General features: G+C 33.6%; 4 protein-coding genes across 4 annotated transcripts; all 4 read left to right on the top strand.

The window, feature by feature from the left end:
• The first annotated feature begins 4,546 nt into the window (after nt 1-4,546).
• Nucleotides 4,547-6,422, top strand: LOC126761194 (endocuticle structural protein SgAbd-6). The gene is made up of 2 exons (XM_050477169.1): nt 4,547-4,775; nt 6,101-6,422. The coding sequence occupies exons 1-2, from the start codon at nt 4,642-4,644 to the stop codon at nt 6,288-6,290; spliced, it is 324 nt and encodes a 107-aa protein (XP_050333126.1). The 5' UTR covers nt 4,547-4,641; the 3' UTR covers nt 6,291-6,422.
• Nucleotides 6,423-9,264: 2,842 nt separating this feature from the next.
• On the top strand, nt 9,265-9,868 carry LOC126761195 (endocuticle structural glycoprotein ABD-5). The gene is made up of 2 exons (XM_050477170.1): nt 9,265-9,496; nt 9,561-9,868. The coding sequence occupies exons 1-2, from the start codon at nt 9,357-9,359 to the stop codon at nt 9,739-9,741; spliced, it is 321 nt and encodes a 106-aa protein (XP_050333127.1). The 5' UTR covers nt 9,265-9,356; the 3' UTR covers nt 9,742-9,868.
• A 7,565-nt stretch (nt 9,869-17,433) lies between these two features.
• On the top strand, nt 17,434-18,003 carry LOC126762441 (larval cuticle protein 65Ag1-like). The gene is made up of 2 exons (XM_050479173.1): nt 17,434-17,602; nt 17,692-18,003. Exons 1-2 carry the CDS (start codon nt 17,478-17,480, stop codon nt 17,888-17,890), a joined length of 324 nt encoding a protein of 107 aa, XP_050335130.1. The 5' UTR covers nt 17,434-17,477; the 3' UTR covers nt 17,891-18,003.
• A 3,275-nt stretch (nt 18,004-21,278) lies between these two features.
• Nucleotides 21,279-21,952, top strand: LOC126762442 (larval cuticle protein 65Ag1-like). The gene is made up of 2 exons (XM_050479174.1): nt 21,279-21,435; nt 21,527-21,952. The coding sequence occupies exons 1-2, from the start codon at nt 21,314-21,316 to the stop codon at nt 21,723-21,725; spliced, it is 321 nt and encodes a 106-aa protein (XP_050335131.1). The 5' UTR covers nt 21,279-21,313; the 3' UTR covers nt 21,726-21,952.
• Nucleotides 21,953-22,358: the final 406 nt, after the last annotated feature.

Raw genomic sequence — 22,358 nt, 5'->3', positions numbered from 1 at the left:
AGAATTCGGTACATTACATTCTTCTAGTATTCCTACGGTCGAGCACAAAAATAGGGGACTATCTATTTCCCCTGTAACAAAATTTTAATTTTCCTTCCAGGGTGCCACTTTATGACCAAAACTGTTCAATCTCCTAAGTATCCAATATGTGTACTCCAGTGCCTGTAGTTGACGTTTTACAGAAAATATTGATCAATATGTGATATATCTTTCCTGACAACAATACGTCTAATTATCATCAACTGAGTCGAGTCAGTACTTCCCTTAGCCCTTCCCGTATACCTTGGTGCCTAAAATGTATAAACCGAGTGGAAACTTAACCTTGCCCCTATATGTATAACTAATAAGAGAATTTCCGGCTGACTTTACTCCATATAGATTGTTGATGGTATATGAGGTATCTTAATGAAACCCAGAGAGCATTTGATTATTTTGTATAAAATCGATTGAGGAAGATTTTAGAACCCGTTCACTACATTTTCCAACATTGCCAACACCTTGAAGATATAAATATTCGGTTGCACCCGAATTTAGCCATTCCTCACTTTTTCTTGTTTTAATTACTTTTAAAAACTTTTAATCATTCCAGTTCGAGAAGCAGTGCTCTCGATCATCATCGGAGGTGTTAATTCACTGGCCAATTTAGTGCATACGTGCTTATACAAATACTTAAGAAAATCAATATTCATTGAAATGTTTATGAAGTGTTCGCTTAAAGATAAAAGCCTCGAGCTGTCGCTCGTAAATATCGACAATTTTTTTTTTTAATTTTGCTTAATTCTGCCGTTAACAATGATATAGTACAGCTCATCTTCTGTTCATTAAGATTTTTCTTCAACCAAATTAAACATTTAAACTTCCATACGCTATTTACTAAGGTCATCAGCACGCTATGATCAGCCGTTTTAGTAAGAAAACTAAAGCAGCAACAAATTGCCGCTAACCGAAATTGATGCTTGCGAGCAGTGCACCAACAAATTGAGCTGTTAACTTCTTAAGCGTTGGCGTCTTGAGTTGCCTAAGACACGCATTTTGTTTTTGTTGTTGCCCATATCTATCACAACTCATTGCCAAGAAGGAAGCAAGTAGTTTCTTATTTGCGAGCAAATCTTTTATGCCATCAACAGCATTCGTATATTTTTTTAAGGTGCGAGTTCAAGTGTGAAGTGGATGAGATACCGAGATACGCTCGCAGTACTAAATAATACACTGTACATATTTACTTGTACAATGACAACTACTACCACGATAAAAGGGCGGAATTCTTTATTACCATTCACGGCTTCAATGCTGTTTCTTTTTAATTAATTAATTTTAAGCTACTCTTGCATTACATCCATGCTTGATTTTCGGTTAATTTATTCATATTAATCGAAACTTCACATACTTTTGTATATGTGTATGTATATTGCAGCTGTAGTTCTTCAGGAACATCAATTAATAAAGGCACAGACAAAACTGTCGTGATTTTCGAGGTTAACAAAAACATCATTGAAATCAATACCGCATGACGAGGAACGCCAGAAAGGTAGGCATTTAAGGTGTTGTATGTTTCAGTGTACTTTAGCAGTAACTTCGAAATTTCACGCGAAGTGGGAAGTCAGAAATATGTATGTTTAGTGGAAAGATTAACATTAGTGACTTTTAAACTTGTATTTTTTATATGTATGTACTTATGTGAGTATAGGGTGTTATGGGTGGCGATTTTTGGATTAATGGGTGTGTAAAACAAGAAAAAATATTAACTTCACAAGCACCGAAGGCGTCAGCGGTTTGTATCCATTGTTAAAGGTTTGATTTCTCTTTTCAGTCACCTTGTTCGATATAAACAAGGTTAAAGTAGTTAATAAAGAAAAAATATAGTTTGGTAAGATCTTTATCTTGATTTTGATTAGAATGACAGCTATATGTTATAGTGGTCTGATCTGAACAATTCGTTCTGAGATTATACATAGTGATGCTAGTCTATGCCAAATCGCGTGAAGGTATATAGACAAATGAACAATTTTCCATACAATGACTATGATCTTTATCTGTCTGTTTGTATGAAAGCTATATCATTTGGCAATCCGACAAATGAGGAGCTTCTTTAAGAGAAACGACTAAAAACTCATATTTTAAAAACTGAGGTGCTAGTTTGCTTATTTACAAACAGGTGAACATGCCTAAATCTTTTTAGGGTATACCAAAAAATATGCCTAAAATTTTTCAAATACTGAACAAATTTTCAATCTTTCTTGCACCCAGAATGGGTTATATTATAGTATCGAGAAGGATCTAAACCAATTCCATTCATGTTTGGCTCAATATCTCATTGTCCTCAAGAAGGTATGCTCTAGGAAATGCTTACACCTAATTATGATATATGTATATGATTAACACGTTGACCGAACAATATCCTTTATGTCTTTTTCAGACCTGTGGTTTCCAAGAAAAAGTGAAACTCATATATTTTAATGTGATGGCCAAGAATTTAATTTTATTATAAAGATAAGAGTTTGCTATTATGTTAAAAAAATAATTTTGGGCAAGTGACCTCCGAGCCGAGAGGGTTAATTTTGAACCATTTTTTGCAGATTGGGTCCGTATCTCAGCAACAAGGCTCTTTGAAGGTATCAATCGTCTCGAGCTTTTCTGCCTAAAAACGTTCTAGGGGTGTTAAATTGAACGATTTTGGATACCTACGACACGAGATAATGTGCTCGTTAAAGATTTCACACCAAAAAGGGACTTTTTGAGATTGTAACGGCGACTCAGCAACGAGTTCACTTGCTATCTTTCTAACATTACTAACCATATTCTTTACGTTTTTAATATTTTCATCAGTTGAAGAGGTAGAAGGCCATCCAGAACGAGGCATCTTCCACGATCTCTCGAAGGAAAATTAATAATCGAAAGTTTTTTCGAACATTCGAAGCAATTCCGCATACTAAATCTGGTTAGAAATACAAAATTTGAGACAAAGTCTTTGTTCGATAATTTTATACATTGTAAAAATCGCAACTACAGCTGCTGTAAACATACTGGTTCAGAGATCGCGCTCATATTTGGCATAGTAATTACGGAAAACTGAATTAAGTTATCTAAATTCTAGACTAAGAAAACCATTATGAGAACGAAGCTCTAATTATCTGTGAAACATGTTGTAAGAGTATAAAAAAGATCTACTAATTAGTCATATGACAAAAGTAGTGAACAATTCGACCGATATGATATTCAAAGAAGATTATGGGAGTTTTCACTGTAAATAAAGGTACAGGGAAAATTAATAATTGGGCTTTTAGTTTACATTAAGGATTTGATAATACCTGGATGTGGAATGCTGTTAATCCTTTAAAATATCTGAAATTATTATTACATATACAGCAACGAGTGTCCAACTTCTATTACCATCCAATGTCTAACAAAGCACTCTCACAAAAAGTGTTTAAAAGTTTTTTAAATTGAATGGTTTTCTGTAGAACAATAGAAAAATGGTCAACACAAAGGGGGCCAGAGCGCATAGAAGTTGAAATTCAACGTGTTGGCCACTTCACACATTTGCCAAAACGCACCGAGTAGCTCATAAATTACACCACAAATTTTCTAACAACCATTGAAGATCAATTGCTTTCACACAAATTATCAACAACACAGAAACTCAATTCAAGCACCTACTCAAAAGTACAAACGCTTGCGTATGTGTGTGTGCGTGGTGTAACATTGAATGGAAGCACTTAGATGCGCTTTGGCAAAGTAAAAAAAAAACAATAATAGCAACAAGGCAAGGCGAATCGGCATAGCTCAATTGTCAAACGCTAATCAGCAGCGTGGTGAAGTTCAAAACGTCAGTGCTGTTAATGGGTTTGTGCTGTCTTGCGGTTAATGACCGCAACGAGCATATGCAACGCACACACATACACCCGAGTCGAAGTGATGATCTCCAAAACCTAGATAATCCGTTGAATTACATAATTTGCGTTTCATTATTCAGCCGTTATGTACGCATGCGCGTAGTTGCGCTGAAATATGAATGTATGTACATATGTGCGTGCATGCTTGCCTAAAATGATTTGCAGGCGGTTATGTTGAATGTGTTTGGCAGTTCATTATTGCCATTTTTCGATTTTATTGATGGATGCTGCAATGCGCTCTCTAACTATTTGGATTTTCAGTTTCATTCGAAGAATGTTTTATTGATATCTCCCTCGTATTTACCTTCGCAAGCACTTACGCACACTTACATACATATGTTGCATATGGTGTGCCTGGATGTACAAATGAAGTACACACTCATCTTGCTCTTTTATCGCTTTATTGCTATTGTTGTTGGCGCAATTATTATTAGTTTACTTGTGTTAATTTATTTGCCTATGAGCGTAATGCACAGCGCAAAGCGCATACTTCGCACATTAATAGGTAAATATGTGGGTATGTAAGTATGTAGGTACTCTCAGCAAGTGCGTATAACCATGCTCATTATTGTACTTTATTGGATTTTCTGTAAGACATACGTATAAATAGCGACTGACTTTGGTAATTACACTGCATTAGTTAGCAAACGTAATTGGGATAACGACAAGCGCGGCAGCAGCAGCTGAAGTTCAAGAAATATTAAAAATATTATCTCAGAAAGTAAAATATACAAAATCTCTCACCAAAATGAAGTTTACTTTGAGCATCCTGGCACTGTGTGGATTAATCGCCTTCGCCTGTGCTGCGCCGCTCGATGACCCAGCTACTGCCCAGATTCTACGCTATGATAACGAGAACGCCGCTGATGGTTACAAATTCGGGTGAGTTCGTAAAAAAAAAGTGAAATCAAAAGTGTTTCATTTGCGTGAGAAGTTGAGGTTATGATACAAATAGAAGAATCAAATAATGTGTTTTTCGCAATTTCGAACGAAAATTGAATTTACAAAACATACGATGGCGTGTAGTAAAGTAATTACTTTTTAATATTTCAAATAAGGAAATGGAAAATTTGATCATCTATTTAATAAAATAAGCAGTGAGGCAAAGCTGTTTTTGCTTCAATATTATTTGTTTATATTTTAAGGTCCTTTCCCAGAAAAATCAAAGACTTTTATTTTAGCTTGAAAATATATTATACCAATTTACATTTTATAAATTGCTGGGAATTTAAAACTAACTTATATCTTATCTATTATTTCTATACGTTTTCCGAAAATTGCGTAAATATAAGAATTAAGAAATTTTCCAGGTTTACCCTGCTGATCTCATTATAGAAACTTCAAAATTTTTCTGCTTCTACAAAATATTGCTCTAGACTTCTTTGAGCTTGGAAACACCTTATGTGTTTTAATTGATTTTTTTTTCAACACCTTAATAATTATTCCTATATATGGTAAAATATTTTTATTAAAGCTGCGAGCTATTTACAGTTGTGAGCTATTAAATTTTTTTTTCTAGTCTTAGTGGCATTACGTTAGATCAATTATTAAAAGCCAAAAACTATAAACTTTGCAAACTACAAACTATAGAAAGATTTGAAGATTTACAAGGAGAAATTTTGTAGAAAAAAGATGCTTATCGTTTGTCTACTTCGAATATAAATCTTTTTAAACTTTCAGGGTTCAACATTATTAAGTACATCTAAACGATTTGAATTTTATGAGGTTATTGGTTTGAAAAAAGGCTACACTGCAATAAGTTGTTTTTGGTGATAAATTATTCTATTTTAGGATGTCTTATCACTAATATTACAAATATATAACGGTCACGATTGAACTTCCGATTCATGTACATATATTCTTAAAGTAACTTTATATCCTTGAAGACATTTTGTATAAAATTTTCGAATACTCGACGAGTTTTTGCTGGAATGTACATATATTGCCAAAAAATTTTAATTGTTGTGTTCAATCCTAGTATTCTCAGTCCTCCTTCACCAGAAAAACTTGGTTCAGAAAATATTATTGACTTATTATCATTCAAATAGCTCACTCACACAACTAACTCAGCAGATTCGTCTTCTATCTCCGCTATTTCTCTACGTTCATTGCATTAAAATTTCTTTTTCCAAAGTTATTCTATAATTTTATTTCTAAAAAAAAATTATTATCAAACAAAAATTAAATTGTAATATACCAATTTATAGCTATGAGACTAGTGATGGTGTGTCACGCCAGGAGGAGGCTGAACTAAAGAACGCCGGCACCGAACAGGAGGCCATTTCAGTGCGCGGATCAGTCAGTTGGGTGGCACCAGACGGACAGACATACACATTAAATTATATCGCCGATGAGAACGGTTTCCAACCACAGGGCGATCATTTGCCGCATGTTTAATGTTGCGCTGTAGAGGAGATACTTTGAAATTAATCGTTTATATATGCTTGTAGTTATAGTGTAAATATACAAAAATATGAATTGTTATATAAGAAAGAAACAGTATTAAATTGGCTTATTACAATTCTTCAATACTTTACTTTTATTTGATTATATAGTAAAATGTTGAAGAAAAAATGTTCGTGTTTGTATTTAGAACCTTAAAGATTTTAGAGTTATGGTTTAAATGACATGTGTTTTAAAAGCTATAGTTAAAAATTCTAACTTAATTTTAACCGAATGTTAAGCACTAAGAATTTTGTGGAAAATATAATCTTTTATTACGTTCGATTGCTGCAATATAGAATAAATTCTCCGTGAGCTCATTTCAAGTTATTCTCCTATAAAAAATATTAAAAGCATACTATATTTAAAGTCAACAAATAAGTAAAAATGTTCAAGTTCGTTGCTTAAGTCTTCAGTTTTTGCTCACTCTTCTGAAGTGAATTTCAAAGATAAGGTCAAATTTAAGTTTTTCACATATCATGAGGTATATCGTGGAGTGTATAAACAAATTTTTTTGGAATTTTTGATGACATCTGTTGGAGAAATGACTGGGTGACTGAGATGCGTTTTGTCATTGGCAGACACGATTTCTCATGTTTGGATCATCTGAAACACAAAACCCGATTTATTCTTAAAAAGAACGTAAATGGTTATCGTCCCTACTAGAATCGTGAAAAAATGTTGATAAATAAAAAAGTAATTATCGTTTTTTTTTTTTAATTTCTCCGCATGTTTTTTTACATAAATTTTGTCATAACATTGTCAATAAATTATAAAAAATTATGAATCTAGTAGGGACGATAGCCAAGCGTTTTGTGAACGTAGTTCGACGGGAATCATGTCCGTCAGTTTAAAAAAGTGTGTTTTGAGAAAAACGCGTTTAAGGTTTGAGGTGTGCACTCCGAGCGCTCCGAACGTCGAGCGGTATTATAATTTTTGGGCCATTTTCGAAACCCTCCAATGGTAAAGTGGGTTTCTACATTAATTCTATGGGTATAAGGGAACAGAAAATGGTCTGGTATCCAAACATAGAGCTTTTTTTTGAAGGCAGCCTTTTATAAATGCTTCAAAACCATTTGATGATGAACGCTAAGTTCCTTAGCGATAACATTGCTTATATGACTATCCTGGTCAATCTTTTCCATAATTTCATCTACTTGTTCAACACCAGACCAGACGACTAGAGCGAGGTGCATCTTTCACATCGAAATTTCCAAAACGGAAGCGAGCGAAACATGCGTCAAAATATAGCGAATTTCTTCATTACTTTCAATCATTTTTGAACAGCTGTAACTTTTTTTTAACTTCCCCGAATTTAAGTTTTGATTAAATGAAGCCCAAAATCTCACTATTCCAACACTTTATGGTATGACATAATGTGATTGGTAGTACTGGAGATATGCGACTACAACGACATCTATGGACAATATACGAAAAGACTTTTTCGACTACCCGCTATAGGCTTATATGAATTGCAATTTTTTCACTATTTTTTAAAAACTCAGGAAAGTCAAAAAATGTCTTCTAATAAAAATAGAAATACACATTTTATCCGATATTTTGAAATATACTTTCATAATGGCTAATTTTGTGTCTTAAGAGGGATTTCGGTTAGAATTATCTGTCTTTAAATATCTCTATATTTGTTTCAGTGCCGCTCTTAATCAACAAAAGATGATACGTTAAAGCCTGGTGGTAGTTTGTGTGTGTACATACATATATATATTTGGTTTCTTTGCTTCCTTTTATTAGTTTTTCCGCTCGATTTTGAGACTAATTTTCTAGCTTCTTTCAAACTTTCATAGCTTTAAAATTTCAGTAATTTCAGCAGATATTTATATTATAGTTTTAATTAAAAAAAATTTCTGTCGGCGGTAACGCTCTCCAAAGCGTGCTGTGCTGCACCGAAACCACTGATGAGTAACACATTACTGTCATTAAACGAATTCTGTTATTTATGGTATATGTTATTTTATCTATCAATTATATTAAATCATTGCCGAGACGTATCAAGCGACAAAAAAAGAAATTCCGGTCTACTCATCTTGATCATTTCTATAAATTTATTAGGATGTCAGGCCAAAAAAAGAAACTTACGACCGGACCAAATATATAAGAACTGCATGCAATATTCTTGCATGTAAACATACATATGTATGTGTGAATATTTGTATTGTGTTTGTTCTTGTTTCGCTCGCCGAGCTTCTAATTGCTGGCATCATCATCTATCAATATCATTTTTGCGCTAAAATACTAATTAATATATGGTATTTTATTATGAACAAATGCTTTAATAAAGCATTAATTAATTTTTGACATGGCTATGTTGAACAGAAGCCGGACAAAGAAATTTCGGAGACGCCAACGCCGAAATGCAAGTCAAGTGTAGAAATACATACTTCAGCTAAAGCAGGGGGAAAACAAACACATGATGCATAGATCTTTTGAAAAAAAAATAAAAATAAAAAAAAATGATTTTGAAAAAGTGATGCAAACAAATAACTCACTGTGGCCACAAGCGTAGAAAAGATTGAAAAAGAAAAAATTGTGTGTTAATGTGTAATTAAAAGAGTTTTTGACAATTGGTACATGGTGAGGCAGGAGTGGCGGCGCAAAGTTCCGCTTTGTGAATTAACGACCGGCCTGTCCATCGGCTCAACAAAGATGTGGCTATACATATGCATACATACAAAGGCATGTGTGTGTGTGTACAAGTGGATTTTTTTGCGATGAGGACATTTTAAATACGTTTGTTTCATTTTTTACACTACCTACGATTGGTGAGTGTACCACAAAAATTGAAAAAAAAAGTTAATAATAATAAAAATGAAATAATCGTCGTAAAATAAGTGTAGCGGATCTTCTTCTTCAGCTTTCCATTTGGTATAAAAGGCTTTGCGTGGATTTGTGCAATATCAGTACAGCTAGTGCTTACACAGTGCAACCAACCAATTACTAAGGATTAATTCAATATCTTCGGCTTTTACAGGAATTACAGAGAATCACTAATTTTATATCGAAATGAAATATCAAGTAGTTTTGTTGTTTGCTTGCTTTGCCGCTGTCTGCTTGGCTGCGCCACGTCCCGATGAAACTGATGAGAAGGCAGAGACACTGCGCCTGGAAGCCGAGAATAATGGCGTCGATAAATACTCCTTTGCGTAAGTTTACCTGAAATATGTAGAGGAGGGATATTGTATTTGGGGTTTTACTTACACATTTCAGCTACGATACCAGCAACGGTATTTCACGCACCGAAGAAGGCGAACTCAAGACCATCGACGATAATGCGGCCATCGTTGTCCATGGCTCTACTTCTTGGACGGCACCGGACGGCAAGAAATTCGAACTTGTTTTCACAGCCGATGAACTCGGCTACCATCCCTCAATTAAACTAGTCAGCTAAATTATAACCCTAAGTTACTTAGCTTTACTGTGCAAATTTCGCCGCCGGAACTGTGTTTAAATTGTACCTAGTAAATATATTCAAATATGAATAAATATCAAATTGCATGCATATATGAAAATATAAATGTGTGTGTTTTATTTTTTATGCTTTCGTGGTGGTAGCAATATTTTGATTTGAGCTGTTTGTACAACAACAAAGGCTCTGGAGGTTGTTCTGGATAACCAGCTAATACATATTCAAGTGAAGTATGATGCAATGTTTACGGCCAAACGCCTCTTGGATTTAGGCCATTGGAGCCAGAGTCAGCGTCATTAAAGGCGTGGTATATACTGGAAATATGCTAAATTGGCAATGCGACTGAAAACGGAGGTCCTTGAGGAATCAAACACAACATTTTCATTCGTTAATACAGTAAAATAAATTAGGAACAGTAGTGAGCTTCTTCTGCAATTCGAAAGAAAATAATATTAACCTGAAAACTCTTTGTTTTGTAGGAAATTTACTGCTCTACAAAAACGGCCACTGACTTTTTTTATTTTTATGTGTTTTTAAACTTTTATATTTATTTTTTATATTTCGCTGACTTTTACGAGTTATTCGTAATCGCTTAACTGAAGAAAATTTACATATTCTTTGTTTTCTAGAGCAAAATAATTTCCTACAAGATTATGAGCTCTACAATTTAAAATTATTACTTTTTCATTGAGTTAAAAAATTCATAAGAAAAAAAATGTTTATAATAATCAAGTTTTTACCATTAATTCTTTTAAACGGTTCGGTTTCCGAAAAATCATTATAGACCTTTTTTAAAGAGCAATCGATTTCCAACAAAATTCATAAAACAAAATATTTTTTCAAGCAGTTGGAAGCGAGATACAAAGTTTTCTATTTGATAATAAGAAAAATATAGAAAGCCTTTAGGCGGAGTTCATACTTGGAGAGCATTTCTTAGAGGTGTCTGTCAACCAATTTTGCAGAGTACCAGGTGAAAAAAAACAATCGCTCTTTTTGACCCACCTTAATGTATACATACATATATAGGTTAAAAATAGGCGGAAAACACTTAATTTCTTATACTGAACTTATGGGATGATATGGCCTAATCTCATTTGATCAAATTTTTAATTTATTTTCAAAGCGTCTTTAGGAAAAAAAATACGTGAACTCAATGAAACTCTGGTAGCTGGCTTATGGCTTAATTTTTTCTAGCGTAATGCACAAATAGTAGTGAAGTAGATAATTAAAGGTCAAGGCATATCTTAATGCAGTACAAAAAATGATAGAGGATGCCTATCAAGGTTATTTATATGCTATTATAAGAGCTTTTTCTTAATATTAAAGTTTTCATATAGTACTTATCACTATCGACTTGAAGTTAGTGTAAAGGAAAACAATCTAACGTAAGCGAAATATTATATTTGAATATATTCGTTGTTTAATTAATTTCTATTACTTAGCAAATTCTTAACATATAAAATGCGGTTTGGTTTTCTTCTATTCTTTTTAAACTTTCTCGTTCTTAAATTTGCATTCATGCATAATTTAATAAATTTTGGATTATCTGGATTAATGCAGTTAGCAACACTTAATATTTCAATTGAAATAACTGTTTACACGCTTATGTACTCAGTTATACATAACACGTTGCACATTAAATCAGTATGCTTGAGAAATCGCAATTCAATCCTTACTTAGCTGCATGCCATGAGATTTTTTTAAGTGGAAGAATATGCATGATGCAAGGGTGGAAAGAAAAAGTATTTTGTTCGCCTCATATTTCCGCTTATATTAACCGTTTTGTACACTTTTCCATCCCAGCTCTGTACATCTTTTGATTTATTCGCTTAAATTCATTGATGACTTGCATTGTTCTTGGACAAAAGCGAAGCTTAGGCTAGTTTTGGGTAGTTCACACCAGTCAGGCGCAAGTCACGACCCCACCACAACTCTTTTTAAATATTAGAATGAAAATATAATAATATTTCTTCAGTTTCAGCATATTAGCAAAAAGCTACGGAATATAATGACTTATAAAGCAACATAAAGTTATTTAAAAGCCGTTTGCGATTTGCATATTCCTTTGATTTAATACACGTCCATATTCGCACCAAAAAAATGTTAGTCACTAATTCAGCTCTAAAGTGAAACCGGTATGCTCACCAATAACTAACCAAAAACATGTTTATTTTACTTTGACAGAAAATAAGGCAAATTTTGATTAGCCTAATACATGGAAATGCCTATCCTAAGCAAAAAGAAGCTTCACAATTTTCGAAGATGCAAAGTACTCCTGCTCGGTGGGCAGCTACTTTGTAACACGTGCAACGCATTAAGTAGTAGTTGACATGAACATATGTATGTATTAAATGACGGTCACTCAAAGAAGTAACGGAAGTTAGAAGCTAACACACACATAATTAGTAAATATTCTCATTAATATAAAATATTAAATTCATTAAGCAAATTATGCCTATTACTTTGCAGATTTAATCGACGTCAAAACTTAAAATTGCGCATGGTCATGCACCTAATTATTCCATATATTTATACTCTTGCAACCTGCTGCTACATAGTACTCGTATTATTGTTTTGTTCACCTAAAACTAAGCATGATAGAAATGAAATTCAGGCAGAATACTTTCCTAACAATAGTGATTCTGTGTATCAAAAATGGGTTGAATCGGGTCAATACTTCCCTGAGCCCAGATATACTTAATATAAAGATTTTCGTACTTCCTACTGACTTTATGCTGGATATAGCGGTTAATATTTGAGTTATTTTAATGAAAATTTCAAAACATATTTTACTCATAACATATATCATAACAGTATATCACCGTTCCTAATGTGGATTCAATTGGGTTAAAACTTGATCTAGCCCCAAAAAACAACAAATCTCATGCCGAATAAATAGGTCAGTGTATACTATATGTATAGTATGTGTACATATATATATATAAATTGCTTAGATTCCGACTCTAGGGTTGATGTTTTACATCTTGAGGTATTTCCCTGGCTTTTATTTCTGCAAGTTGCAAGAGTATCAAATGTTCGGTTGCACCCAAATTTAGCTCTTTTTTTAATGGTTATTTGTATCTTTTTTAGTAGAATTTAATTTGAAATTTGCTATTTTACTCGTCTCATTCAGTAAAACAAAAATTAAATACAACAAACGTTGGAATCTTGTAATCAAGTTCCTGTCTTGAGTCGTTTGATAATAATTCCGGGAATATTTTCTTTAACTTCAACAGCGACATCTGCCATTTGTCCCGAAAATTGATATTTATTTTTTATTACATAAAACAACGAAAGATATCTTTCATTAAGCCTCATTTAAAGATTAGTTGTTTAACATTAAAATCGGCGAGCAAGCTTAAGCTTGCGACGTGTGCAAAATTTCAGATCGTGGTATTTAGGAATTAGTTCGTGTATATTCAGACAGACGGACCTGCCTTTATCGACTCCACTGGTCACTTTGGTCATTTATTTATATAAAGTGTGTGGTCTCCGAATTTTCCTTCTCGGTGTTACAAACTTCGTGGCACACTTACTAAACAGTGTTCAGTGTTTAAAAATTGATATCCAAATTGAGCTGAGAATATTTCTTTATTCTTAAATTTGGCTCTAGTTTTGGCTCTTCAGACAGTTGTATACCTTGTGGAAGCAAATACGAGTACTATATATTTTAGAATACATTTAAAAATATTTACAAATGGCTTTCACGACTTCTTTGCCGAAACGAATTCAATGAAGCAAATATTCGAGTACCTTTTCCACTAAATCCAGTTATATGTCATGAAAAGCCCGTTCAATATTTACTTCTTAAACTTGAAGAGAGTCTGCTTTATTGCTAAAGACCTATGACTTCAAACAACCCCACAAGAATTACTTAGGTAAATGTCACTTTAGATGAATCTAATATTTGCTCATGAATAATTTGTGGGTTTTCTTCGCACCAGAATCGACAGTTTTGTTTATTTACCGCACCACACAGATGAAAGTGAGCTTCAGCGGAGAAGATGATTGAAGAATTCAATAATTGTTCTTGCGTATATCTATCCATGATGAAATTGTAAACATTACTGAATACAATTAGAAAATTACAGATCATACATGCATAATATAATGGCCGAAGCGGCACTTAGTTATCATATTATCTCTATTAGAAAATCTGTTAACTTATAGTCAATTTATAGTTGAATCTTTGAAGATTAAGTGGCATTGTGGCATCTAAAACTAAGAAAACCAAGATATGGAATAATTGGCAGTAATTTAATTATTCTAAATTCCACAAATGCAAATGATGAATTATAAAGGGTGACACAACAGCTCGCTGAAGTGCAAGCTAATATTGCAAAAACAACAGTTAGCTAATTCCAATAATTGCATAATCACCGGTGGGCACGCCATTAATTATTACAATTAACAATAGGCACGAGTCTAACAAGTTATATTTCGAAGCACCGCTAGATTGGCAATGCGCATAAAATTTGCCGCAAATACATTTTATATGCTCGGGGTGGCGCATAACTGGAAACCTTAATTATGCATTAGGGCAGAAAGTGAGCTCATCCGCATGGAATTTGGGGAGGCAATAAAACACAAACTAAAATCTCAAACACAGTAAGTAAGGTACCAAAAAACATCGCAAAAATTGTGTCACTGCCAACTGTTGGCGAGTGCGTGTGCCAAATCCACGCACACAACTGCAGGACAGATCATAAGCGCAAGAAAGAGAGTGTGTGTATGAGAGCGGCTGCTGCGCACAGCTGAAAGATGAAGCAAAAATTGTTGTTTAAACAACAAAATGTCGTGAATTATCAACTATGCAGTGAAAAAAAAAACAAAAACAAATTTTTTATTGCCAATAATTTTTTTCATGATCATTTCATCCTTTTTTTTTGCTTTTATGTGTTGGCAATTTATGGTTAAATCTGAAACAGATCAACCTTCAGTTAGCCAATTTTTATTTTATTCATGTAAAATATTTTTTTATATCTGAGTTTTTATTTTTATTTTCATTATTGAAAAAGTTGTTAAAAAATACAAAAACAGAAATTCAAAAATAATGTATTTTTGGGCAGATATTTATTTCTACTAATGATTCGGCTATTTAGTGAAATTTAATATGAACACATTCCTAAACAGTTATTTTTGTACTGCCGTAAAATGTTTCAGCAGAGTAAATATTTCTTTGCAACTAATGCTGTTTGATCTGCTTTATAACTAAAATATACATAAAGCGGTCACGAGTTGGGGTGATTTTTGAAAAGTGAAAATAGCTTCCATCTGCAATAGGTTTAAGGGGTGTGAAAATTAAAAGAAATCGCCTTTTTTTACACTTCGATGAGATATACCTTTATAAATAATATTATACAGTTTTAAATCAATACCTCAAACGCTTAAACGCAGAGATTTTGTCAATTATTGATTTTTTCCACCTTCGGGTATTTTGGGGAAAATATAATCTAGTGAAATTTTTTAGTAGTATTTTAGTTCTCGTTCACGAGGAAGGCCGAAATCGGGTACTTGGAACTTGGAAAATTTTAATTTTTTTATTAATTATGTTTAGATATTAATAAAATTTCCAAAATGATATCTAGTGGTTTTTGGATAACATTTTATGGAACATCAGAAGTCGCCACTAAAAGGAAAGGTCAAACCGTTAGAAAATAAAATTAACTTAATATTAGAAACTTGCACGCTATCCCCACTTTTCCTTAATGGTCTCATTATACCCAGATGGGGCCACTATAGCAAATAGCCCAGATATATATGTAAATGGTCGATTTAGTCATGGACGTTTGTTTGCCTACGGAATACTTACGCAAATCAGACCTTCAGTTTTTGAGATATCGATCTAAAGCTTTGCACAAATTATTTTCTTCCAAAGAATCTGATCATTTGTCAGAATCGCCAAATGGACCACTATAGCATATAACTGCCATACAAACTAACATATCAAAGTCAGCCCTTGTGTGGACAATTTTTTATTTGATAAATTATCTTAACGAAATTTGGTATGGATTACCGTTCAATTTAACAATAACGTTTCCGAAGAAATGTTTCTGAAGGGACTACTACAACATGTAGGTGCCATACAGACTGACCGCACAAAATCAAGACAACGATCTTTTTATACCTTTTTATGACAATATATAGCTACGGTGTAGCTGAACCTAACGTTTTTTCTGTTTTAGTTTAATTTTTTTCTGTGAAATTTTTGCTCAGTGTAGAATATAATATTTAAATGAAATTTATAAACATTAAGGCAGGCATGCTGCTAATCTGCTAATATGAATATGTAAAAAGTCATCTTTGTATAAAGCAAAACTAAAACAAAAACAACAATAATAAATAAAAGAAATAAAAACGACAAAAACGAGAAGATATAAAATACAAGATGATAAAAAAATTCATTTATAAATAAATAAATTCAAGGGTAACTATCGAAAGTGATGAGAAAAAAGTCGAAGACCAAGACGTCAGCGGAGTAAAAAATGATGCCACACAAACTGCGGTCGACGTAGATATTTTGAAGGCCATTGTATGAATATAGGTAGAAGCAGATGCTCTGCACAAACACACGTCTTTCTTAAGCGTTTTCATGTGGTATAGTTGCTTTTGATTTTCTTGTGGCTTCTTGTTGCTATACGCATTAGCGTTAGTGTATTATAATCGATGTTTTGTTGTTGGTTATATTTCATATGTTAATTAAGTATATACATATGTACATACAATAACTTCGGAACTTATGTACACTGCAGTGTTGTTTATGTATGTACATAGGTACATATGTATGTATTGAAGTACCGGCATGAGGGCCCACGCATTGCTTGAGTGGGTGGAGGTAAAGCCGTGGGTTTTTTATTATGCGACTGCACACAGGAGAGAAAATATTTATGCTTATCATACAACAATTAAATTGATACATTTTTTATATATATTTCTTTTCAAAATTATATTTACGCATAAAAATCTATATTTATTTAGAGTTAAATATTTTAGAACTTAAGAAATTTATTGCTTCTTAAATAGAAATTTATTGGTTCTGCAAATATTAACCGCGTTACATATTTTTCTTAATAACAGGCATATATGCTTAAACGGCCCGATAAATTTGGAAAATAGAGAACCCTGGTACAAATTTATGAGCTTAACCTCATGATGCTTGTGTAAGACAATCAATCAAAAATCTTTATACTCATTTATGCACAAACACCATATTCAAAACAAAACTTGTGAAGATGATGAACATATACTCGCCACACACGCTTAAACGCGAACAAACTTGGCGCGAGTGCGGTTTTAGCGACTGAAGAAATTGCAAAGTTTTGATGGCAAATATCTCGCATATATTTTCTAGCGCCTTAGGAAATGCATTAATTTTCTTAAACATAACTTTGGCCTAATATTTCCAAACCTGTTCGCTAGTAATAAATATTCATTGGCCTAGACCGTCGATTTGTTATCAGCCATTTTTATATTCTCGCTATTATGATTTTAAACGGGTATAAACAATAACATAATAATAAAAAAACAGTTTTGATTTGAATTTTTCGGCATGCAGGAAAAATTGGCGTCTAACTAGTTTTACTATCATTCGTGTTAGTTAGTTGCGATAGTTGCGGCAAAATAGTATAAATTGTAACAATCGCCCTCACTATGTCATCATTCGCAGTTCGCTAGTCCTCGTCTCAACGCGTAAATCCTCAACTTAAAAAAAAACCATAATGAAATTCGTCATTGTTTTCGCTGCTCTCTTCGCCGTTGCTCTCGCAGCTCCCGGCAACATCGATGGTGAAGCTCAGGTTTTGCGTTTCGACTCCGACGTGCAGCCCAATGGATTCAACTACGCGTAAGTACTTATTCCTGCCACCTCAAAGGATCCCATGATCTTTTAGTAAATGAAGCTTCTAATTAACAATATATAATTTTTCATTGCAGCTACGAGACCAGCAACGGTATTAGCGAACAAGCTCAAGCTAAGCTCTTGAACGAAGGTTCAGATGCCGAAGCCATCTCTGTCCAAGGTTCATACTCTTTCGTCGGTGATGATGGTCAAACCTACACCGTCAACTACATCGCCGATGAGAACGGTTTCCAACCCCAAGGTGCTCATTTGCCCGTTGCCCCAGAAGCTTAAGTTGTTAATCTGATGTCTGACTAATTTATTGTTATTTTACAAAACGAAAAAGAAAAAATGAATTGTTGTCCATCTCCAGTAATCCTCATTCAATTCTTAGTTAATTGTTTAAGTAATCGAGGTTTAATAAATGTAAAATATTAATGAGAAGCAACAAATAAACCGATAAATGTTTTTATTTGTAAATATTAATCTGAGAACTTCTAATTTCAAAAAGTGGCCAATAGTGTTAAGATTATATTGTTCTGTTCTGCAAACGCCGAAGGCATTTAAGAATATTTGCTTGTGATAATACCAGTTCGAGCTAGTGATCTACTTAACTCCTTAAGAGAGCCTAAAGTTCATATTTTCAAACCCTTGCAAATTACTTGGCGAATAGCTTTGGTATAACGTAGAGTCAAATTGCGTTCGATGAAAGTTCGGACGATCGAGTTTAACTCCATCTAAAACTATATAAATAATACATATATAAACAAACTGTATTTGGATGTACACGTCTACTGAGACTTTGCTAGGGGTCATGCTAGCATTTTCTAAAAGCGGAAAAAAAACTAAAAGTAACGGAAAGATGAAATGATCAGCTTTAAGTATGCGAGACTGAATTGGTAACTTGGCAAGTGGAGGGAATGTAGACTGTGCTATAGTTTCTGTAGAATTTTAATGGAATGTTGTCTTGATTATAGATATACATATCTAAAAAATATAATTTACATCTTTATTATTAACATAATTTCAAAACATGAAAAATGTGGATTATAATAAGTTTAAAACCCAGTTTCACACAATTTTCGGTTTATTTAGCCGTCATATACTTCTACTAGATGATAGATCGTTAATCTACTCTTCGATTCTAAACATCGAAGATATTTGAAGAGAAGCCTTTCACTTTTTCTTAAAAGATTTTCACAAGCCAAAATCGTTAAATATCTAAACTATTGTTGGTTGAGAAAACTACTGTATTAGATGTAAAAATTTCAGAAACAAATTTGTGATTTATGCATTTACATTCCACCTGGAGTGGACCATTTAAGCATTCAGTGAAGGTCGGGAAATTTATCTTAGGAATATGAGCCGACACCGAAAATACCAAAATTAATGTGGCGCCGCGTAGGGTCGATTGTAGAGTAGCGGCTATTATCTACACCCTTTTGTTATGTGAAGTGGTGTACATGCGCGATGTTGAGGTGTGCAGTGTTGCCCTGTGTGTGAAGCAGGAATAATGGGATGCCCAACTCCTCTCTCGCTGGAAGTGAGAGAACAATTGCTAAACGTCAAAACCACCTAAACTTTGACAGTTGACTGGATTGGGGAGGTTTTGACGTTTAGCAGTTGGAAACGAGCGATGGCCAGATTGAAATCTTACCAAAGAAATATATAAACGGAGGGATTTGTTGCATCGTTCAAGACCTCTTATCAAAAATGCAAAACAATGAAAATTAAATAAATTTGTGAAATTTAAAGGTATTTGATGAAATGTTTTGTAATTTGAAACATCATAGTATTATTTTCAATTGAAAATTATTAAAAACTTTTAATGATTGAGAGCTAAAAACCTTAAATCTTATTATTGGGTATTGAAAGGACAAAAGTCAGTTGTTATAATATTCTTTAAAAAGATTTAAATAGTTTCTCCATATAATAAATAACCACTGTTTAGTAATTTATATTCGTACTAAATGTTGGGTAATGGGTTAATAAATGCCCAAAAAATGTTATTTTGTTCGATCTGGCCATAATGGAAAATGTTATAAAAAACGCTTATTTTGAGGCGCTCTCACACTGGAATAAGTTGGGCATCCCATTATTCCTGGTGTGAAGTATGAGTGCATGTTGTTCTCAGGGGTGGAGAGTTGTGCTAGGGTGCGCCAGTTTTTCCCCAATGGAGTGTTGCTACGGGGTATAATAGTTTTGTTCACATAACGGTTGTTTGCATATCCTGATAATTTATATTTGTATATTTTTTGGATATATCCAAACCGCCTGTCTACGCAAACTATAAAATGAGTAAAAAATTGAGACACCGTAATGAAACTTGTCACAAGGGTTTTTCGACAAAAAAGATATAACGAGTTTGAAGTTCTTAGATTGACGTCTGCGGATCACCCATAGAAGAAAACTTATAAAGTGTTATAACTAAGCAATAAATTAGGACACAAACCTGCAATTTGACGCAAGGGAATGGGCATGGCTATATTTAAGATACAACAACTAAATTCGATCAGGTCAGAATCAGGAAATCACGTTTTGGTTAAAGCCTATATATCTGGACCTTCTCTACCTATTTCAACTAAATTCTTATGTTCCATCATTTCAGGTCGAAATTGGGTGAAATCAGATAAAAACTGCGCTTACTTCCTATATAACACAATTTTAAATACCCTCCAGTTCCTATTCCTAACTTTTTACCGAAAATATAGTTCAATCCTTGAGATATATTATAAAAATTCGAATATGTCAAAAATTGGATAAATCAGATCAGATTAGAAATATTTTCGAAGTTCCGACTAACTTTATACTGCATACATCGGCAAAGTTGTGAGTTATCACAATAGAATAGACCCCATGTATCTAATATCTGGATTTTCAAACATCCGCTTGGCTTCATATAAAAAATATACCGCTGGTCTTGGGCTGTTCAAAGTTCTGCAAGCCCTTTATGATACTCATTATATATTTAAATTTATGTTGTCGATATGTGCAATTATGTTTATGTACACTGGATAAATTTATCCGCACATTACAAGTATCTGAATATTGAGTTTAAATATATAAATGCTTGTAGTTTAATATTCTAACGAAAAAATGTATCACAGGTTTGTACTTAAACAACAAAGAAAAAACTTTAATTAGTTGATTTACTGACGACCGTCATAGCTTGTTTTTCACATGCGCCTCTGCTTTGATTCGATTCGCTCTCGATCCCCAAGCTTGGCAACTTAGCACCTACGTTTCATACATCATTGGGGTCAAACTACAGCTACAGCCAGCGCTGTTCCGTCTTCTTTATGCTTTAATGATATACATAAGTATATGTTTTTGAGTGCGTAAATCGTTGCGTTGATTTCCATATTCGAGTTTTTTCGGTTTTCAGCCGATTCTTATTAAGCTCTTCAACTAACAAGAAATATTCACTAATGTCGACCGTATCTTTAATTCATTTTTTGGTTAATTTGTTAGTTTAATGCTTTGATTATACTATAACAATAAAGAAGCTTTGTTGTTTGTGAACAGAGTTGTGATGGAACAGGCGTTGAACATTTGCATTTTAGATTAAAAGGAAAAAACTTAAACTAACTAACTAGTTTTTGCTATGATTCGAGATAGTTGCGGCCAAAACAGTATAAATTGTAACAATCGCCCTCACTATGTCAACATTCGCAATTTGCTAGTCTCAAAGAGCAGAGTCCTCAAATCAAAATCAAAATGAAATTCGTCATTGTTTTCGCTGCTCTCTTCGCTGTTGCTTTCGCCGCTCCCGGTGGTGATGGTGATGCCCAAGTTTTGCGTTTCGACTCTGACGTGCAGCCCAATGGATTCAACTACGCGTAAGTTTATTTATCCAAGTCAGCTGAAAGGATCAAATGATCTTTTAGTCAATGAAGCTTCTAATTATCAATATTTATTTTTTCATTGCAGATACGAGACCAGCAACGGTATTAACGAACAAGCTCAAGCTAAGCTCTTGAACGAAGGCTCAGATGCCGAAGCCATCTCTGTCCAAGGCTCATACTCTTTCGTCGGTGATGATGGTCAAACCTACACCGTCAACTACATCGCTGATGAGAACGGTTTCCAACCCCAAGGTGCTCATTTGCCCGTTGCCCCAGAAGCTTAAGTTGCTAAATATTTAAAACCAATTGTTTAATTTTTTTTTACAAATCCGTACAAATTCCCAAAATTATTGTTTTTCCCTTCCTTGTAATCCTGATCCTAGTCGTCCTACCCTAACAACTGCCCTGATTGCAATTAACAAGGTGTTGTTATTGTTAAACGCTATGGGGTCAGTGTGATCAGTTGTTAGTCCTTAGAGTAAGCTACCAAAACAAAAAACAAGAGTAAAGAAAATAGTTACACCAAAAAAACTTACTTTTTATTGTAAACAATGCAAGGGATACTTAAACTTTGAGAAATGGCTATGCCTAACATAGCATTTTGGTTAAATAGAAATTGGGGACCACATATACAGTATCAGAGAGCAAGTATTGTTGTAACCCAATATTTGCAATTTTTGGAAATTAGGCGACACATCTTAAAGGAACATTCGTGCAAAGTTATGTTTCGATGCATTCATTCCGTGTCCGAAGGAACTTAAATTTTTGTTATATGTATAGAAAGTAGGCGTGTAATATAGGAAGGTCAAAATATGTATCACATTTTATTAAAATTGGCCGAACAGATTGCCAGATATGGGGTAATATCTAAATGTGAAAAAATGTCCTCTCCTCTGGATGAAATTACAGTATTGTAT

This window comes from Bactrocera neohumeralis, chromosome 6, assembly GCF_024586455.1.
Source record: "Bactrocera neohumeralis isolate Rockhampton chromosome 6, APGP_CSIRO_Bneo_wtdbg2-racon-allhic-juicebox.fasta_v2, whole genome shotgun sequence".
NCBI lineage: Eukaryota > Metazoa > Arthropoda > Insecta > Diptera > Tephritidae > Bactrocera > Bactrocera neohumeralis.
The sequence above is the reverse complement of the archived record's forward strand: the minus strand, read 5'-3'. Positions and strand labels throughout refer to the sequence as shown.

Coding starts and splice junctions, on each gene's coding strand:
- LOC126761194 (XM_050477169.1), top strand. CDS start 4,642: ATGAAGTTTACTTTGAGCATCCTGGCACTGTGTGGATTAATCGCCTTC. Junction 4,776..6,100: donor GCTGATGGTTACAAATTCGG/GTGAGTTCGTAA, acceptor ACCAATTTATAG/CTATGAGACTAGTGATGGTG.
- LOC126761195 (XM_050477170.1), top strand. CDS start 9,357: ATGAAATATCAAGTAGTTTTGTTGTTTGCTTGCTTTGCCGCTGTCTGC. Junction 9,497..9,560: donor GTCGATAAATACTCCTTTGC/GTAAGTTTACCT, acceptor TACACATTTCAG/CTACGATACCAGCAACGGTA.
- LOC126762441 (XM_050479173.1), top strand. CDS start 17,478: ATGAAATTCGTCATTGTTTTCGCTGCTCTCTTCGCCGTTGCTCTCGCA. Junction 17,603..17,691: donor CCCAATGGATTCAACTACGC/GTAAGTACTTAT, acceptor TTTTCATTGCAG/CTACGAGACCAGCAACGGTA.
- LOC126762442 (XM_050479174.1), top strand. CDS start 21,314: ATGAAATTCGTCATTGTTTTCGCTGCTCTCTTCGCTGTTGCTTTCGCC. Junction 21,436..21,526: donor CCCAATGGATTCAACTACGC/GTAAGTTTATTT, acceptor TTTTCATTGCAG/ATACGAGACCAGCAACGGTA.